The 15,074-nt window shown below is 40.0% G+C and overlaps 2 protein-coding genes, 1 non-coding gene and 1 pseudogene across 3 annotated transcripts in view; 1 reads left to right on the forward strand and 3 right to left on the reverse strand.

The window, feature by feature from the left end:
• Positions 1–1,221: 1,221 nt before the first annotated feature.
• TRNAE-CUC (transfer RNA glutamic acid (anticodon CUC)) lies at positions 1,222–1,293 on the reverse strand. The gene has a single exon. It is a non-coding gene; the product is annotated as a tRNA-Glu (tRNA).
• Positions 1,294–6,374: 5,081 nt separating this feature from the next.
• Positions 6,375–6,641, reverse strand: LOC138395842 (protein S100-A10-like). Its single transcript, XM_069488840.1, has one exon. The coding sequence runs from the start codon at positions 6,639–6,641 to the stop codon at positions 6,375–6,377; it is 267 nt and encodes an 88-aa protein (XP_069344941.1).
• A 3,276-nt stretch (positions 6,642–9,917) lies between these two features.
• On the reverse strand, positions 9,918–10,517 carry LOC138395717 (integrin beta-1-binding protein 1 pseudogene; annotated as a pseudogene).
• Positions 10,518–12,158: 1,641 nt separating this feature from the next.
• Positions 12,159–15,074, forward strand: part of NCOA7 (nuclear receptor coactivator 7) — a 131,759-nt gene continuing 128,843 nt past the window's right edge. Inside the window, exon 1 of the mRNA XM_069489139.1 lies at positions 12,159–12,677. The gene's annotated coding sequence lies outside the window, so the exon portion shown is untranslated. The remainder of the gene's footprint in view (positions 12,678–15,074) is intronic.

A 15,074-nucleotide genomic window follows, 5' to 3' on the forward strand; every position in this document is an offset into this window, starting at 1 on the left:
CTCACTTCCTTCTCCCTTTCTTTACCACACATTGTGATTATTTGACATGCCTGATCAAATAATCAATGAATGGTGCCTATTAATTTGTTAATGTCTATAATAATAACAAATATATTGTTGTCTTAATTCTCCAATGAAATGAAAACTCCTTAAGCACCAAGATCACATCTTTTTTTCTCAACCCTATGGCACCTATCACAATGCACTTCCTGGATCATTAATTAAGACTCAGCATTCTCCTCTTCCAAATCAGTCTTAGCACAGCTAAAAGGAAAGCAAAACAAATTCATTTTATTGAAAGTTGTAGTCAAGCTTTCACTCCATTTCTATGCTGTCATGAAGTTTTTGTTTTAAAAATGAAATGGCAAAAAAACTCAATAGCTCAAAAAGTGGCAAAGGTTAGAATGGTATAGAAATCTCAGAAATAAAAAAAGTTAATGTCTATGTAACACCATTTTTCTTCTCTTTGACTCCAATATTTCCATATTTTCTTTTGAGGAACTCACAGAATTCTACTTTACCCTGACTGTAAGAATACCTACTGCTACTTAGGTGTATTTTTGAGGGGCCTATATGATTTATATACTGGAAACTGACACTCTGTATTTAAGAAATGTACCATATTTGTGTGAATCTCTCAGAGAAAATGTAAAACTTAACAGATAAAATAATTAACTAAATGGGTTATTAAAAGAAAACGTAATAAGCCAGCTACTTAATAATTAACCAACCACATATCTCAAAAAAAAAAAAAGATTTCATATTCATAAAGGACAGCAGAATAGGAATGGCTCTAATATAGGTGAATACTCTACAAAGTACATAATCTGAATATATAAAAAAAATAAAAATTGACTCTAAGCATAATACAAAGTAGATATAATTCCTGCTAAAACTATTTTCCTTTTTTATTGGTTAAACAAACTAAAGGTTGAATGAAGGCTGTAAAAAAAAAAAATCATTGTAAACAAGTCTAAATTATTTTTAAAGGCTGAAAAATGCCATTTTAGAATTAGGGATCTTTATGTTGATTAATTGATTGTAAATGATGTTTGTAAATAGGTATGGCGTTTTAAATCTTACATTAAATAAAATTTAAAAATATATCAAATATTTATGATCGAAGAAACCCAGTAACTACCAAATCAACAGTAGACAAAACTCAAGTTTTCTAGATTGTAAGGCATGAGGAGGGGAAAGAAAGAAAACCAAAAAGAACTCTTCCCTGACCGGGAATCGAACCCGGGCCGCGGCGGTGAGAGCGCCGAATCCTAACCACTAGACCACCAGGGAACTTGGGAAAGTGGCTTCCGTAAGTATATTTGATTCTTTAAAACTATGAACATAATTCTTCCGACCACTAGAGGGTAGATTGTCGTCTCTAAGCCACGTCCACTTTGCTCTTGCTCTAAGTTTCAGCCCCAAATTTAGTTCCTGAAAGTGAAGGAAACTCTCGGCGCTTCCCGCAGAGCTCCGCGATGACTCCTTAGAGAAAAATCTGTACCCTCCAAATCTAATGCACTTTAGCTGCAGTGCTGGAAAAGACGTCCAGAAATTCTCATTCTAAATACGTAACAGGTAAATCTTTCTCTACACCTAGGCAATTGTTAAAGTCCTGTCCAGAACCTGATAATTTGCTTTAGTATTTTCTTAATCATTTTAGCTGCTCTTTCCACATCTAACTTCTCTCTCTGACTTTCCGTCTTTCTTTCTCTGTCACGTGAATGTTAAGTTCCACTAAATATTTCAGTAAATCTAAGGACAGCTCGCCACCGGCGGGGAGCAGTTCCCCGCGGAGAGCCGGAGCGACACCTCACACGTCCTGGGCACAAAGCGCGTGCCCTGTACGTACAGGCGGTGAGGGGCCTCGCAGCCTCCCAGGACGCGATTGTGTGTCGCTTATCTGGTATATTCAGCCTAACGAAGCTGAGACAGCTGTGGGTGGCACGCCCAGGAGAAATCAGGGCATGCGCACGGGAACCCAGGTTAATCCTTCAAACACTCGGTATTTATTACCCACATATTTTTCAAACAGTGCTATTTTCTGAGCAATTGCTTCATTTCTCCGCGTATTAAATATACTGGACACGGCCAGGAAATGATGCAGTTACCAAAGGGGTCAAGAGCATTTACAGCCCAGTCTCAGTTCAGAAACCCTCATAAAATAGATGCAGAAGGCAATGGGATATAATTCAACTTCGAAAGTGCCAGCCGTTACAGTTGAAGAAATAGAACCCAAGAGAGTCAGCTCCTCTGCAAGATGGAAGGAATCTTAAGTAAGACATAAATTTGTAATGAACTTGCTCTCAACATCCGGCACCGCTGTGAGTTACAGCTTTCATCCATTGCCACAAAATTAGGTGAGCCCGTGCTTGGATATTGTTTCTTGTTTTAAGCAACTCAGAGATGGAGTTTGAATCACTGATATAATTTATCTAAAATTATTTAATAATATTTAAACTCGAAGAATAAAAGGAGTTATTAAGATTAATGAGCAAAGATGGAAAAAATCACCAGAAGAAATTTCTAAACTGTTACATTTTAGATGGGACACACACTCCTTTCCTATACCAAGAAATCTTAGGAAACGAAGTTCCGTAGGTGGAGCTCTTACCTGTCAATTGGGTGGTTACCAACCCTAAACATTAGAGTATCTACTCTGGAATAAAAAGGTAAAACAACTACGTTAAGAGTGATTTTAGTTTAAATTTTAATAGGTTTAGTCACAATATTTTACACAAGGTACAAAAGGGTACAGTGAAAACCATTCTCTCGTTCCTACCCCTTCCTCCTCATTTCTTCTTCCCGGAGGTAACCAGTGTTACCAGTTTCTTCTGTATCCTCCCGGATATATTCTATGTATATACAACAAATATCTAGTTCTTTTTTCCCAACTTTTAATTTTGAAACATGTCAAACCAAAAGGCAATTGCAACTATAGGACAATGAACACACATATACCTTTCATCTAGACCTGTGCTGCATAATTTAGTAGCTCCAGCATTTGGCTATTGTGCACTAATAAGTGACTAGTACAAATCTAAATGTTCTGTAAGTGTTGAATATACACTGGATGTTAAGCCTTCGTATGAAAAAAAAAGAATGTAAAATACTTCATTAATACTTCTTACATTGATTACATTTTAAAATTATAATAATTGGAGATATTGGGTTAAATACAATATTAAAATTAATTTCACCTTTTTAACTTTTAAATGTAGCTAATGAAATATTTAGAATTATATATGAAGCTTACATTATATTAATATTTCTATTTTACAGTACTGATCTAGATTCACCAATTGTTAATATTTTTCCATGTTTGCTTTCTCTCGATTTTTTTCTGAACCATTTGAGGTTAGTTACAGACAACGTGACTCTTCTAGACACTTTATCATACATCTACTAAGAACAAGCAATATAATTATCATGCTCGGGAAATTTAAGTTTTGGGTTTTTCGTTTGTTTGAGACAGAGTCTCACTCTGTTGCCCTGGGTAGAGTGCAATGGTGTCATGGTAGCTCACTGCAGCCACAAACTCCTGGGCTCACTCGATCCTCCTGCCTCAGCCGGAGCTGGGACTACAGGACACATCAGCCTCAGGAGTAGCTGGGACTACAGGCATGTGCCACGATTACCAGCTAATTTTTCTACTTTTAGTAGAGATGGGGTCTCTTGCTCAGGCTGGTCTTAGACTCCTGAGCTCAAGCTATCCTCTCGCCTCAGCCTCCCAGAGTGCTAGGATTACAGGTGCGAGCCACCGCACCTGGCCAGGAAATTTAAATGCAAATCCATATTGTTATTTGTTATATAGTCAATAATCAAAATTTCCATTTGTCCTAATAATCCCTTTCCTTTATCTGGAACAGTTCCCCCAAACTTTTTCTTTTACAACATTGACCTTTTTGAATAGTAAAGAATAGTAGTTTCAGAAAGTCCTTCAATATTTCTTTTTGCAGGAAAACTATCCTAAGGGATGTGTCTCTCTCAGTGCACTATATCCGAATGCACTTGATTCCAGAGTTATCCAATTATCTGTAATGGGAAAGTGTGGTAGGCAGAATAATACACCTCCCTGGCTCCCCCCACTCCCCAAGATATCCCTGTCCTAGTCCCCAGAATATGTGAACATGGCAAAAGGAACTTTGCAGATGTGATGAAGTTCAGGATCCTGAGATGGAAGAGGTTATCCTAGATTAGCTGGTTGGGCCCAAGTCATCACAAGGGGTCTCATGAGTGAAAGAGGGAGGTAGAAGAGCCAGTGTCAGAGTTATGTGATGTGCAAAAGACTCCACTGCCTCTGAAAATGGAGGAAAGGGAACCACAAACCAAAAAATGCAGATGGTTCCTAGAAGCTGGAAAAGGTAGGGCAGATTCCCCTAGAGCCTCCAGAAGGAAAGCAGCTCTGCCAACACCTCAGTTTTAGCCCAGTGAGACCTATGTTGGACTTCCGAACTACAGAACTGTAAGATAATAAATTACTGTTTTTTTAAGCCACTAATTCTGTGGCAACTTTTATAGCAGCAACAGGAAACTAATACAGTAAATTTGATCATTTGGTTAAGGTGTCTGCCATGTTTCTCCATTATAAAGGTACCTTTTACATTTGTAATTAACAAATAATTGGAAAAAGCAAATGTCACACATGAAGTAATACTTTGAGACTATATGACTGTTCTGTTCCTCAGCAAACTTTTACCCGGTGGTTTTGTCATACCCCAATGATCCTTGCCTGAATCAATTATTGCTACAGTGATTGCAAAATGGTGACATTTTAATTTTATCATTCTTCTATAAAGAAGAACTTTCTCTCCTCTCCTCCCTCTTTTATTCTTTATTTAATTTTTATATATCACCTTGGGCTTGTATTCTTTTTCTGTTTTTGTGAATTTTTATTTGATGTGATATAATTTATTGCTGTCATTATTCATTTAATACTTAAATTGTCCAAATTTTGGCCAGAGGGAGTCCCTTCAGGCTGGCTCCTGTGTTCTTTTGGCATATCCCTATAAATTTTTGAGCACTTCTTTACTTTCTAGCACAATGTGACCTACATGTATGCACCCTGTACTTTATAAAATAACTTAGGGAGAATTCATATCTTCATGCATATATCTATTCTTCTTTAATTCTTGTTTTATTTTTTACACAAATGGTAGCATACTCTATATACTTTTCTCTAACATTTTTATTAATATCTTTTGAAGGATGTCCATTATTTACATAAAGAGTTTTCTCATTATTTTTGACAACTGCATAGTATTCCATTATATGGCTATTTTATTAAAGAAGTTCCATATCATTGGTATTTTGATTGTATCCAATCTGTGGCTGTTACCAAAGTACTACAACAAATAACCTTGGATCAACGATTTAACATTTAGTTTTTATTAATTTGCCCACAAGTGATTCATCTTATAGAACGCCAATTTCTGATTTGAAAATGTTCTTATATATTGGAATAAAAATTATGGCATCCAATACAAATTCAGCTATAGTTATAATTTATTTTTCAGTTTGATTTCAACCTGACTCAGCTATTCTTCTTTTGTTCATTCATATAACAAATATTTATTGAATCTAATATATGTCAGGCACTATGTTGGGTACCAAGGACACCAAGGCAAACAAAACAGAATCTCTGATCTTAAAGCTTAGACTGGTGGGGTTCACATAACCAAACAATTACAGTGTAATAACCAAGTAACCAAGCAATTACAGTATAGTAAAAGAAATGTATCACTATAATAAGTTTATTTAATAGAATAAAAATCCATCTTTCGTCACACACACATGCTGAAGGGAATATAAAATGGTACAGCCACACTGTAAAATAGTTTGGTAGTTTCTTAAAAAACTAAATTTGTATTTTCCATATGACCCAGCAAATGTATTCTTGGGCACTTATCCCAAGGAAATGAAAATGTATGTTCACACAAAACTAGCAAATGAATGTTCATAGCAGTAGCTTTTATTCACAATGGCCAAAAACTGGAAAGAACTGAAATGTCCTTTAATGGGTGAATGATTAAACAAACTATGGTATATCTGTACCATGGACTATTTATCAGTAAAAGGAAGGAACTATTTTTTTTTTTTTTTTTTGGGAACTAAAAAAGGACTTTGTTTATTGAGGGCAAGAGGATGCAAACAATATCAAATGGCTTTTAATTAACTTTTCTTTCTCTGCTTGTCAAATGGGTATTGGATTTTATTTGTACATTTTCTAAGAGTCCTGATCTGCTCACGAGATCCTTATACAGGGAGAAGCTGTGGGGCAGATTTCTTAAGCAATCTTTTGAGAGAACTCTTACCAATCAGGGTAGAGTAATTGCTGAGTTCTACCTACTTCTTTTCCTTCTGCTTCATGTGTACTACAAAAAATAGTCGTTGCACGCAAGGGTGAGGCCTGCAATCAGGGAAAAGAAGCTCTGGAAGCCCACTTTGCCATCTCGGCACTGGTCCAGGTCCTTCATTACTTTGTCCAAGGCCTGAGGGTCTTTTTGATTTTCCAAAAATCCAGGGAACTCCTTTTCCATGAGTACTCTCAGGTCATCCTTTGTTAAGTAGCCTTTATCCCCGGCAAATTTGTGAAATGTAAACATCATGGTTTCCATGGCATGTTGCATTTGAGATGGCATTTTGGCGAGGTCTGTTGAAGTCTGGGCGGTGAGGCGCCCCGCCAACGCTGGGCGAACTGGTACGCGGGGCGCTGGGTGGCCAGCAGAGCACCGCAGCTGGCCAGGAAGGAACTATTGATACATATAATAACTAGGATGAATCTCAAGGGAATTATGCCAAGTGTGTGTGTGTGTGTGTGTGTGTGTGTGTGTGGGTGGGGGGGGGGAGCCAATCCAAAAGGTTACATACCGTAGGATTCCATTTATATAGCATTCTTGAAATTATAGAGATAGAAATAGATTACTGGTTACCAGACATTGGGGATATGACGCGGAGGAAAATGGGTGTGATTCTAAAGGGGTAGCTTGTGGGAGCCTTGTGGTGTGATAGTTCTGTATCTTATTGTGGTGGTGACACAAAAATCTATCCATATGATAAAATTGCATCGAAATACACACACACACACACACACACACACACACCCCAAGAGTGTAAGACTGGTGAAATCTAAGCTCTCAAGATTGTACCAATGTCAAATATATGGTTTGATACTAGAAATAAGACCTAGTGTTAGATCAGTATGGTGACTATAGTTTACAGTAATCTACTGTATATTTAAAAATAGATAGAAGAATTCACATAGTTCTTCTAACATAAAAGACAAATAGTGACAGTGATGGATATACCAACAACACTGATTTGATTTTTACAAATTATATGAATGTATTAAATTATCACATGTACCCCCAAACTGTGTACTTCTATTTTGTATCAATTTTTAAAAATGGGCAAAAAAAGATTGTACCAATGTCAATCCAAACGACAACTACCACTTAATGTCACTTTCAGTTTAGGGATTCAATTCAAAATTATAAATTATATCTTAGCACCAGCTTGTTTGAGTACATTTTTCAGAAAGTGTAAAAAATATATATTGAATTCTCCAGGTACTGAACAGACTATTTTTAGCAGAAATAAGACAAGATGAAACTGTCCAAAGGCAGATATTTTAAAATTAGCTGTGAATAAAAGGGTAAACTCATTGGCTTACTCTAAATAACCATAAGTGTGTAGTGCTGACAAGTACCCACGCAGCAATCCATTTCTATATGTGCCAATATTCTATCTCCGTACACTCTGGTAGACTCCTCCTTCCAAATGCCAAGGTGATTTCCACCTTCTCTTCAGATTTATAACAAACCAAGTGAAGCACTGTACCTAGATCTATCCACAAAAGGACCCTTTTACATTCTTCTCAAAACTCAAGATGCTATCTTACTGAACCAATGGACCAATGACTCTAGTTTGTGAAAATGAGCCACTGCCTTCAACACTATTAAATAATAAACTCTCTTCTGCCTCTTTAGGTACAGGATGAGTAAGCATATGCCTCCACAGATGTTATCAGTATTTACCTCCTGTGTCTCTACCACCCCGAGTCGGGTGAAGGAGGTGTTTCTCTCCATACTAGAGAAAGGAGGATAGGTTCAACCATGAAAGAGTGAAAGTTTTTGGTGCTAGCAGCCTAAACCCATAACTCAATGTCCAAATCTTCTCTGCAAAGAGAACTTCCAAAGATGTTTCAATACTTCCTGTGGTTGAAAGCTCATTACTTATCCAGGGAGCTGTTCCTTTTGGCAAAGTATTAGAGCAATATTTGTTAATATTTCTAGAATTCCAGTTTCATGAGAGGTTACCAGTGTTATGTTTAGAAACAGAAATACTAGCCATATTTCATTACAGAACTATCTTTAGATAAATAGGTAAGAAAAATACCAAAGACATTTGAATGGTTGTTATCTTTGGTGATGCTTCTCTAAGCCCTGGGGTGCCTACCCAAACCCTCCAGAAAGTCACTTGGGAGAACACCTGTTGCCTGAACTCAGAGATCTATTTGCCTCTCGCTGGTCCAGTGAAGCAAACAAAGGGCAAAGGAAGTGAAGTGACCCCTCTTTTCTTTATTTAAGAACTGAAGGGATCTGTGCTTCTCTTTATTGACCCTAAAGTCTCATCATACAAGGGTTGTTTATTTCAGAAAAAGTAAGATGACAATTCCATCTAAATTGTCCTATAATGGCCTCTACCCTTCAACAGAGAAAGTACATTCTTATAATAATGGCTAACTTTTATTGATGGCTACATGCTAGACAAGGGTAAGTAATTTACCCAAGGTCAGCATGTGGTAGAACTACAGTCTGAAGCCAGAGCTTGACTTCTAAAAGATTACCATGTTCTTAAGAAATACAATTTTTAATGAGGTTTGATGTATATTGTACTAAGATTTCCTAAGTTATTTTATGTATTATAGCTTATCTCCCAATTAATATGTGATCTTTTATTTAGGGCAGTGCTGTCCAAAATAATGTTCTGCAATAATGAAAATGTTCCATTCTGTGCTATCCAAAAAAGGTAGTCTAGCCATAATTTAAATAAATTTAAATGGCCACATGTGACTAGTATTGGACAGCACAGATCTAGGGGATAAGGAAATGGTTTTCTTTATTCTGATTTCTCTATGCTGTCAAGGCTTATGTAAATCAGCAAATGTTCAGTTAATGAAAAAGAATGAGCAAAGAATCGGTAAGGAGGAAATTCCTCTCCTCTTAAGCCAGGGAGAAGAGATCTTTATTATATCAGGACTTTCACTGTAATAAAACATTATAATAAGCACATGATATAGCATACAGCCCTAGAGGAGTTCAAGAAGATAGTGAAGGGAATTCTTAAAGTACTTGCAATGTTTTTGAAAGACTGACATTTTATAATTGATGGTCACTACTTCTAAAATACATACTTACTTTATCTCTTTGTCTAATAAAAAAAGATCACTGCTTAATTTATTTCTTGACAAAACATGGGATCCATAGAAAAACAAAAGGGAGATGGCAATGAAAGGATGGGAAACTGAAGAACTGAAACTCAGTGGACATTTCCTGTAGAGACTACATTCAAAACTTACAAATTTTGTTAAAGAGTAAGCAACTGCCAAATTCTCCTCCTAAATGACTTCATCTGTTACTTATACATCACAGATGTACATATACATTCCTATAATCAAATGATTCTCAATTTGGGGCAAAACATAATGAATAATAGTTATCTTTTTTCACTGTATAATACAACACATTTTAATATAAAAACAAATGATCAATTTTATACATTGCATTTTCTTCAGAAAATCTAGTGCAAGGATTCATTGCATATTTCCATAATAGTGCAGCATTACAGATGGAAAACAACTGTTTAGAAAACAGCTGAACTTCCAGATGAAGTTGACTTCCACTTGATTGCAGAATTCAAGATTTCTCAGATGTTAACACAGAGTCAAAAGCAGAGGATAAAACTTTGCAAATTGCTTGTTCCAGGCTGTCGCACTGATGAACCCATAGGCTGTATTCTTCATTGATTGCATCTGTGGTCTTCAGAGCCAATACGCTTTTTCCTGCCCCCAGACCATCATCATAACACACCATCCGGATGATTAAATATAGAGTATGCCTGTGCAAAACATCATACTGATCTGATGTTGATACTTTTATACTGTACTTGGAAACTCCCATAATAAATTCTTCCTCCAGAGGAACAAAAGGCAACTTTCCATCTTGCTGGGCAACATCTACGTAATTTATGAGGTCTAGTGGACCTTCCAGACATTATCCCTCAGATAGTTTCAGCTTCTCAATGGCACCAACATATTTTATTTGAAATTCTGCACAGGTATCTGAATTATTGTTGCTTTGTCCTGAGCTTTTGGTAGAATCTGTATCAAGGCTGGCCACAGTGCTGGATGGTGAAAGACCCCCAAGGCTAGAACCTACAGACTTGCTCTTAGTACTATTGACTTCATTACTTTGGGAACTGCTACTACTGTGTCGTTTTTTGCCTTTCCAAAACATTTTTCACCATAGCTTGATCCAGAGAAGATGCCTATAGAATCAAACATGATTTTATTGTCTTCAAAGGTTCCACAGAGAGCAGTCTGCACAGAGAGCTTCTTTTCATTCTGATATGGTCCATTCTTTTCGGAGAAACAATGTAACAGGATACTTCTCAGCAAGAGAACCTTATTCCAAGGTCTGCACAAAACTGGGTGAACCTCGCTGCCGCGGGCCCATCGCTGGGGCCGCCTGCGCTTCGCGGGGAGTCGAAGGGTTCCAGCTGCAGGTGCCCGGGCAGCTACTCCAGTCCTCACTCAATAATGGTTATCTTTTGGAAATAAAGTGGGGCTCGAGATCAACCAGAGAGTCTCAGGAAGCAGCCAAGTCACGTGCCCCTTGATGTTTCCTGCCCCAGTGCAGTGCAGCTCCCATATCGCCCCACACCCAACCTCCAATTTGCTTAAAAAACTATCTCAAAAAATCTTAGCTATTTAACCACAATTTGTACTTGCCATTAAACATGTTTTTCTTTTGCCTGATTTTTAATAACCTTAGATTTCACAATCATAAAAGCACTCATCAAAGAAGTGTGAGACAAGCTGAGTTTCCCTGGAGATCTCCAATCGTGTTCTTATGACACAGCGAGATCAGCTCCTTATATTTTAGGAACCTAATTTTCCCTTTTTAAAGGCTAAATAACTTACAAATAACACAATGTTTAAAGAGAAAAAGCCTAATTCTTCACATTCAAACCAGAAAGATGTAAACCCGGGGTCCAAATTTATACATGCTCAGTGCAGAATTGGGCGGTTATTCCACGTTTGCAACATAGTATAACAGGACAATCTGCAAATGAAATGTTGAAGGCTTTGCTCCGCCTTCCAGAGAGGCTGTTACAGCTTAAGTGGCATCAACAACTCGCAGGAGGCCGCTACCTATTGTGTCTGTGTGGATGGCCTCTGACACACTGCAGGCTCTTCCTTGATTTTTTTTTTTTCTGTGTGTAAGGGTGAACTCCACGGCCAGAACCTCCTAGTCATCTTGCAGTACTGGTCATGGGACCGCAGAGGGAACAACACCCAGCTGGGGATGGGAAGCTCACAGGCACAGGCCCCGCTGCTGATGCAAACCTTCCTAGCCAAAGTTCTGTCGGGTCTCTGCCAAGAGTTGGCTGGAGGGCCCGATTGCTATGTTCCTATTGCTGTAATGACTGCAATTTGGCAGCATCCAGGGTGTTGTACCGGGAACGGGAGGGGGAGGAGATGGGGGGCCTCTTTGCTAAACGCAACGCCGGAAGGGACAGAAGGATGAATTTATTGTAGCCAGCGGTCCCGAGCTGGAAGGAAAGTCAAGGGGCTTTACAGCTCGGGGAGACGCTGTAACTCCAGCTCTGCTCTCAAAGCCTTACTTCCCACGAAGAGCGGGGGCCAAGGCTGGCCAGCTGTAGGGGATGCGGCGGGGGGCAAGGTAAGCCGACCCGCCCAGGTGCTGCTGTCAGGCAGCCGGCGACAGGGCAGCAACGCGCTCGCGCTCGGGAGGCGTCACAAAGGGCCGAGGCCTGCGGAGGCCGCGCGCGCAGCTCTCCGGGGCGGAGCCGCCGGGCCCAGGCTAGGGCTGTGCTGGGGCAACCTAGGCTGCCGCAGCTGGGGGTGGCCGGGGTGCCCAGCCTTCCAGCTCAGCTCGGAGGCCGCGGGGGCAGGGAAGATGCTGCAGCCCGAGCCGCCGCGCCCAGCCCCCGAGCTCCCCGGCCCCCGCCGCCGCGGAGGGGCGCAGAGTGTGCCGCTGGCCGGGCGGAGCTAGAGGCGGGCGCCTGCACCGCGTCGCGCCACCGGCAGCTCCCCGCCTTCGGCCGGGCCCGAGAGCCTGTCGCAGCCGATGCCCTGACCGTGGGCGCAGCTGCAGAGGCGGCGAGACGTCGCGCGTGGGGAGAGGCCTGAGAAATCCAGGCGGCGCCTGCACCCAGCAGCTCGGGACGCGGGGCCCCGCGGGAGCGCGCCTTGGCGCTCCTGCCTCCTCCCCTTGCTCCTCCTCGGCTCACGATCCTCCCTCGACCCCTCCTTCCTCCCACCGGAGAGGATGCGCTCCCCTGCGCCCAGCAGCAGAGGCCACCGCTCCCAGAAATGCGTGAGCCCGACCTTCCTCTCCCGGACCCCCGGAGCCGGCGCCCCCGCCCTCTAGGTAGGTGGGTAAGGCGGGGCCGGGTTCTCGCCGCCGCCCGCAGCTGATGCTGCCGCCGGGAGAGGCCGCGGGCAGGGGCCAGGACCGGCCAAACTTGCCTCCCGCCGGGGCTAGGCGGAGCGCTCGGAGGTGTGTTAATGGCGCTGGGCGCAGCCCCCTGTTAACCTGAAAACCTTTTCTTGAGCGCTGGAGGTCGGGGGAGAGGGTGAAGGAGAGCTTGACCCTTCCCCGCCCACCTCCTGGAGGCCTGTGGGGTGCAGGCTGGTGCGGGGGACAGGTTGGCCTGTGGCTCATTTGGGGAGAAGACCGTTGGATTTTCAGCAGCTCAGGTAGAAATACATCACTGCATTTTTTCGGTGAGATTAGCAGATGCGTTCTTCCTGTCTTTCTAGCCAGAACATGTAGACCGGCAAAGCTGCTTTTAGCGACATAGAGAAGTCACCGTGGATTTTTGTGTATTTCATAGCTGTCCTCATGGTATATGAAATTGATGGTGCAAACTGGTGCTGTCCACGTTTTAAGGCCAGTTGAGAGAAGGTCCTAATAGAAGTGAAATTATTCAGGAGTTCGATGAGGCTGGGGTATTCTTGTGTTGCCTCCTTGGGAGGCTCCTGCTTACGTGAAGGGATGTGTTTTGAGTGGCAAGTTTGATACAGGTGTCGAGAGTTGAGATTCTAGTGCAAGGATGCACCCGGTCAGCCAGCAGAGGCAGCCTTGCGCTCAGCCTAACTTCCAACTCAGTGCTATGGTTTGTATTCTGAGAAACTGGTTATGAGTTGTTTTTTTTTTTTTCCCTCCAGGTGTAAAGTTCCTCCATCAGAGCTTTTGGTGAGATCATCTCTTCCCAGGCTGTCAGTTTTTATTTTATATTAAACAATAAAGTTTAGGGTTCTGGAAGATGGATCATTGTAAACTCCCATTTTATAGTAGCACATTTAGGTTTAGATATTTGGAGAAATGAATCAGTATAAGCTCCAAGAGGACAGAATCTTTGTTTTTTTCAATCCTGTAATCCCCTGCGATTGATGCATAATAGGTGCTCATTAGTTATTTGTTGAAGAAATGAACTGTGTTTCAAGCTTCATCTAAAAAAGGACAATTTAGAATCACAATGTATTTGTTCTGTGGCTGGTGAAATTTAACTGGATTTAAAAATTTCTTTGCATAAATAGGCAAACTCGATTATTTTAACATTTATATTTGAATCTTGACATTTTTAGGACCATATGTATCCTTCTGTGTTATTAAATGAGGTAATTCTCCCCAACTATTAAGTTCATCTTATGTCTAAGCTTGCAAATTTTCCAGTCTCATTGGTAATCAAACCTATTTCAATTAAACTTTCAATTTTAAAAGTACAATTCCTTTTTAAGTGAAAATTCTAGGTTACTCAGAGGGAACAGTGATCTGGTTAATAAGTGAAATATTAACTTGTTTTAGAGTTGAGTTTTTCTGGTTTAATCTAATTATAATGCATTTTCTTACAGGTAAAGGTAAAAATAAAACATTTAGAAGTGTCTTTGATTCTCAAATGATTCAAAATATATGGTATAGATACACATTTTTAACTGTTTTTCTCAGTATGTAATCATATCAGTTTGACAACCAGGGTGGTTGTGAAATGAGGGGTTTGGAAGATACAGTGTCTTTCTGCTTTAAAATATTATGTTATTTTGAAAAAAAAATCAAGGTTCATCACTTTATATTTTATTTGCTTTATTTTTGCACTATGATATTTCCTGCTTTGATTTCATTTTTGTTTTCCTGTCATATAAATTTTATGAGTCAGTGTTAACTTCTTTTCAATCTCTGTTTAAAATTATCTGGGAGTGGTCCCAGTTTTTCTTTTTTTGTCATTTCAATACATCTTCATCCTCACTTTACATTACTTAAAAGACTTACTTTCATAGAATATGGTAAGCCATAATTTATTACTATTGCTTCTCTAACCCAGGTGAGTTCTTCCTAAATGGGTGAGGAAATAACACTTTTCTGTAAAGGGTAGTAAAATTAGAGGAACCAACAGTGGGGGGGAACTTATGAAAAAAATCTAATTTGTTATAATTTGTTAAAGCAAAAATTCCCGCATGTGATAAAGATAATTATGTTTTACACATCTTAAATTTGTAATCAAGGGTATGGAGCAGTTTATTTACATGGCCCTCCTTGCTCACTTTACATTTTCCAAAAGAGCCCTCCCCTATGGTTACAGTAAACTTTTTACTTTGTTTCTTATAAGCACTTATTTGTTCATTTGACAAACAGAAATTGACATTTAACAATGTGCTATTACTTTGGGCCTTGGAATCACAGTCAAATAAGAGTTCATTCCTAATCTCAGAGTTGAAGAGGCATTTTTCTCTTCTGTGTGTCCTGCATCCAAATACACAGTACCTC

The sequence above is a fragment of the Eulemur rufifrons genome, chromosome 15, assembly GCF_041146395.1.
Source record: "Eulemur rufifrons isolate Redbay chromosome 15, OSU_ERuf_1, whole genome shotgun sequence".
NCBI lineage: Eukaryota > Metazoa > Chordata > Mammalia > Primates > Lemuridae > Eulemur > Eulemur rufifrons.

Coding starts and splice junctions, on each gene's coding strand:
- LOC138395842 (XM_069488840.1), bottom strand. CDS start 6,641: ATGCCATCTCAAATGCAACATGCCATGGAAACCATGATGTTTACATTT.